Here is a 5,002-nt window from a genome sequence, read left to right as displayed (position 1 = left end):
CCTTGACAAAATGAAATTGATAAGCAACATATAGCACTGGAGAGCATCAGGAAAGGATGATAAATCAGGTGGAGTCCTGGGAAATGGGGCAGGTCAGGGCTGGGAGGATGTCCCCCTGTTTAACAGGTTTTGGTCCTTCTGTTTTAGCTTTTTGTTTCAGGTTTTGGGGGGTTTTCTGGTGTTTGTTGGGGTTTTTTGTTTGGTTTGGTTTGGTTTGGTGGTTTTGTCTTTGTTTTGTTTTGGTGGTTTGTTGTTTTGGTTTTTTTTGAGCTATAAAGTAAAATATTTGAAGCAAAATACTTTGAAGCAAAATATTTTTTCACCCCAATGAAAACAGACTTTCCCATGATGGCCAAACCAATCAGACTCCTTCCCAATCCCACACCTTAAAAAAAAAATAAAAGGCAGGGAATAGATAATTCCTTGCAGAAGTGCCTGTTTTCCCAAACAGAGCATTTCCCACCACAAGCAGCAGCTTTCATGCACAGCTGTGGGAAAGGCAGAGCTCAGCCTCACCACAAGGATGGGCCTTGCCAATGCTCCTGGGGCTTCCCAGGAGCTTCATTTCCACACAGTTCAGAGCATTTGGATCAAAAGGACAGAAGGGGCTGGAGGAGGCTTCACTCATCCTCCCTTCTCCCTTCCTGGCCCCCAGAGTGGGCACAGACCCTGTGACCCCCTTCCCTCTGCACTTGGGCTGCCCCGCTCCTCACAACTCTTGGATCCATGCATTTTATAGGTTTTTTTTTCCCTGAATCCCAGCAATATCTGCTTCCTGGGAGGCTGGAGGACAGGAGGAATGGCTTTAAGCCAATCTACCCACCCTGGGGGCAACCTTAGGGCAACCCAACCCAACCCAACCCAACCCTGGCTTCACCTTCAAGGTCCCTTGCCACGGATGCTGATGGGATTTATTTGTTCAGGCCAGGAACCAGGAATTTCCTCAGGACAATGGGAGGTCCAGGAGAGCTCAAGAAGGGTACAAAGGGTACAAGAAGTCTGAGAAACCCCCCAAGCTCAATGCTAGGGGCAGCCACTGCCCCTCACCACCCCTGCTCCAGTGTATCTGCTCTGGATTGCCCTGGCTCCAAGCCGCAGCAAGAGAAGGTGACAACCAATCCTGGAGGGTTTTTTGCTTCCCAGTCACCAGCTGGGGATTCCCTGTGGATAACAGCACCCAGCACCTCATCCATGAGTGAAAACCATCTCCACATGAGAGAAGAGAGCTCAGTCCCTTCCCCTGGGCAGGACCATCACCTCCAGGTGCCCCAAGGATGCTCCCACTCCAAAGGAGAACATTTTGCTTTAATGTTTCAGAGACAATGCACTGGTGAGCAGTACAACAGGGGCTGTACATCCTTTACATATTTACACACGGGGTGTAGTCAAAGCTCCTGTGTTTGAACAATGCTGACATTCCAAAAAACTCACTGAGATTGACAACAGCAAAAAATGGGAACAAAATCCAAGGCCACGAGTAGAGAGAGGTGTGTTTTAAGGAGTACAGGTCACGTGGAAATAAAGAGCAGTGGTGGTGCAATGTGAACTTTATCCTGAATAGAGATAAGTGGTTAAAACACAACTTTTTTGGTGCCTCAGGACCAAGACAGTGTTTTACAGAGACTTAATTCCCAAACTGAAGCAAGGAAAGAGAAATAAGTGTACTGGTGTGTGCCTCTTTGGGTCCCAAAATCTCCTTCCAGTCGAGCTAAAAGGAGAGGTTCACTGCCAAGCTCAGGCAAGAAAGATTTAAGGCTTTTCAGCTGGGTGTTTGTAACAAACTGAACTGAAAACTTTGTTTTCAGGAAAACAAATGCCATGGAGTTGGTGTGGCTTAGCAACGTGCAGCACAGCTGGTTCACACCAGAGACAAACAGCACCTAATCCTACACACCCAGGGCAGAGGATGCTCGAAAAGATTCTTCAATAATGCTGTGAAGGTCCTCAAAGTGAAATTCGTGTAATTCAACCCATGAGCTTGTTCTCCTTGGAAAAGCTCTTTAGGCCCAATCTGACCAGACATGATTTTCATTTTGCTTGGAACTGGAGCAGGAGGGAGGAATTTTGGTGAGATGGAGCTGGGCAGAGCAGGAACTGCCCTGAGCTTCATGGACATCTTGGATTGATGTCCAGCAAAGCAGAGAGAGCCCTGGGAGCCTGTGGGCAGCCACCCCCCTGGCTGACATCCCTTTTGCAAGCTCAGTGTGAGGAGGGTGGTTCTCACTTGCTCCTCATCTTTTCCCAATTAAGAGTTACAAAACACCCATTAAAATGGTAACAAAGCAGAAGTTCAGCCAAGTCCAGCTGGACTGAAACTTTTTGTACCAATTCTGCCACTTACAGAGATTGCCACATACATAGAGGGGGGGAAAATGTGGTTTGATTCATCCTGGTGGCCCTGGAAATGCTTTTGTCAGCTGCTCTTATGAAATGAGAGCTGTTTGTCATTCCAGGTTGCTCTGCCCTGAAATAACCCAACCTGTGGGCAGGGAGGGGAGGTACCATGTGCTGTGCTCAGGATTTCATGCTCACCTTTGGTCCAGCATTGGAAATGGAAACCTTGGAATGCTTGCAAATCTTCATTTTCACATTATCAGACTGGTTTTAGCTTCTCAGCCTGACCCGTGAAAATCCAAGAAGGAAAGCTCAAGATATAAATATTAAAAACCTCTTTGGATACCTCAGTACTCTGCAGACAGACTCTGCAGGGCTTTTTCCTCTCCTCTGTTAAAGTTTCCTTAAAAACAGTAAGGAACTGACAGTTCAAGTGATCAGACCTTCTGAGGCACAGAGAAAAAGGTGCATAAACCCCTTTGTACTGAGACAGGGCTGTGCCCCAAATAATTCAGAAGTTAATTCCCTGCCTGTTAAGAGGATAGCAAAAATGGAGTTTACACATTTCTCAAACAAACAAACAAAAAAATACACAGAAAAGGAAGGTGAATACTAGCAAGAATATAAAACACACCAGAGGTAACAATTCAGAGGTATAACACACATATCCAGCTACTGAAACAGCCACTGCAGGACTTGCAATAAAACATGGTCCAATAATTGGGGACAATCCCAACCCTACAAAGATCCACATCCTTTCAGGTGTTTCCTGTGCTGCTCCACATTTATTCTAATAAACACCACATGTTCATTTCACTCCTGAGCCCCACTTCTCTCCTGACTGCTGGAAATCCTGCATCACGGATGGAAAAACATTTCCAAACTCCTGTTTGTGGCTTGCAACTCGGTGGCATCAGCATCAGTGGGAATCCAGGAGGAGCCTCCCTCATCCCACCTTCCCCAGGTGCCACCAGGAGCCTTTCACTGCACAAGGACTATGACAACAATTCACAACGATTTAGTTTAGAGCTGGGACGTGGGAACAAGGACAGACAGTGACACAGGACAGGACAATCCAGAGTGCATCCAGAGGGTGACACAGTTTCAGCTCCTGATGAGGGTCAGGAATTCCTCCCGGGTCTTTGGATCCTCGCGGAACACGCCCAGCATGGTGCTGGTCACAGTTTTACTGTTCATTTTCTGCACCCCACGCATCACCATGCACATGTGCCTAGGAGAGAGCAGAAAAATGTGCCTAGAGAAAGTCAGAGCATCAGGAACACTCCTGGGGAAGGGAATCCCACAGGGGGAGATGGTTCTTGCGCGGTGACATTCAGTTCTGGGAAGGTCACAAAACCTCCACAAGCAGAAATGGCACCTGCAGCACCTCAGCTGTGGAAGGGTCACATCCTCAGCCACTGAGCTCTGCCTTCTCTCTGATGCCAGGAAAACCCCACCTTCCCAAGGTGCACTCTGGTCACAGGACATGCCTGCTGCTCCAGGAGGCAGGAGGGGCACAGGGCATGGACCTGGTGCACTGGGGACAGCTCCTCACTGCCACATCTCCACAGAGGATCAGGCAGCTCCCACTTTAAATGCGGGCTCCAGCACATCAGGATCACTAATTTTTTATTACTACTGGTAATATGTTATTATTAATAGGGTTGCTGTTATTATTATTACTGTAATTACTAATCCCTCTGCCTGCTAACCAAGCACAGCACAGAGATACCATGCACCAGCCCTGCAGCACAGGGATCACACAGACCATGATCCCACCCCTGGGACATCTGGGATCCCACCCCTGGAACTCCTGGGATCCCACCCATGGGACACCTGGGATCACACAGAGTTGGGATCCCACCCCTGAACTCCTGGGATCACACAGAGCTGGGATCCCACCCATGGGACACCTGAGATCACACAGATCTGTCATCCCACTGCTGGAACTGCTGGGATCACATAGAGCTGGGATCCCAGACCTAGAACTTCTGAGATCCCAGACCTGGAACTCCTGGATCCCACCCCTGGAAGTCCTGGGATCTCACCCCTGGAACACCTGGGATCCCACAGATCTGGGATCCCACCCATGGAACACCCAGGATCACACCCTTGGAACTGCTGGGATCCCACCCCTGGAACAGCTGGGATCACACAGATCTGGGATCCCACCTCTGGAACTCCTGGGATCCCACCCTTGGAACCACCCCTGGAGCTCTGGGACCCCACCCTGGAGCTCTGGGGTCACTCACGTGGCTTCCACGACGACGCCGACCCCGGCGGGCTGTAAGGCCTCTGTGATGGCGATTGCAATTTGTTTGGTAAGGCGTTCCTGGACTGAGGGAAAAACAGGGAATTCAGGCTCCCAGAATCCCAGAATGGTTTGGGTTGGAAGGGACATTAAGGCTCATCTCATTCCCATTCCAAACCCCCCACCATGGGCAAGGACACCTCCCACCAGACCAGGGTGCTCCAAGCCCCATCCATCCTCTTTTCCATTTGTATCCTGGGACGGACCTTTTATTTTCTTAAGTTTATCTTTGGAGCCATTTTGCATTCCATCTCTCCAACCACAATTTGTTCTACCAGCTCCTCCATTTCCTATTTTGCAAGAGGATTTTCTTGCCTCTCTGCTCTCTTTCAGTTTTTATTGTGTTTGTTCCCAACA

At 48.9% G+C, this 5,002-nt stretch overlaps 1 protein-coding gene across 1 annotated transcript in view; it reads right to left on the bottom strand.

Moving 5' to 3' along the window:
• Positions 1–1,287: 1,287 nt before the first annotated feature.
• GCH1 (GTP cyclohydrolase 1) overlaps positions 1,288–5,002 on the bottom strand; it is a 21,410-nt gene continuing 17,695 nt past the window's right edge. The window contains exons 6-7 of the mRNA XM_014311887.2: positions 4,587–4,671; positions 1,288–3,565 (exon numbers count right to left, since the gene is read on the bottom strand). Coding sequence (XP_014167362.2) covers positions 3,439–3,565; positions 4,587–4,671 — 212 coding nt within the window. The 3' untranslated portion in view covers positions 1,288–3,438. The remainder of the gene's footprint in view (positions 3,566–4,586; positions 4,672–5,002) is intronic.

This window comes from Geospiza fortis, unplaced genomic scaffold (genome assembly GCF_000277835.1).
Source record: "Geospiza fortis unplaced genomic scaffold, GeoFor_1.0 scaffold23, whole genome shotgun sequence".
NCBI lineage: Eukaryota > Metazoa > Chordata > Aves > Passeriformes > Thraupidae > Geospiza > Geospiza fortis.
This window is presented reverse-complemented; position numbering and strand designations above follow the sequence as displayed.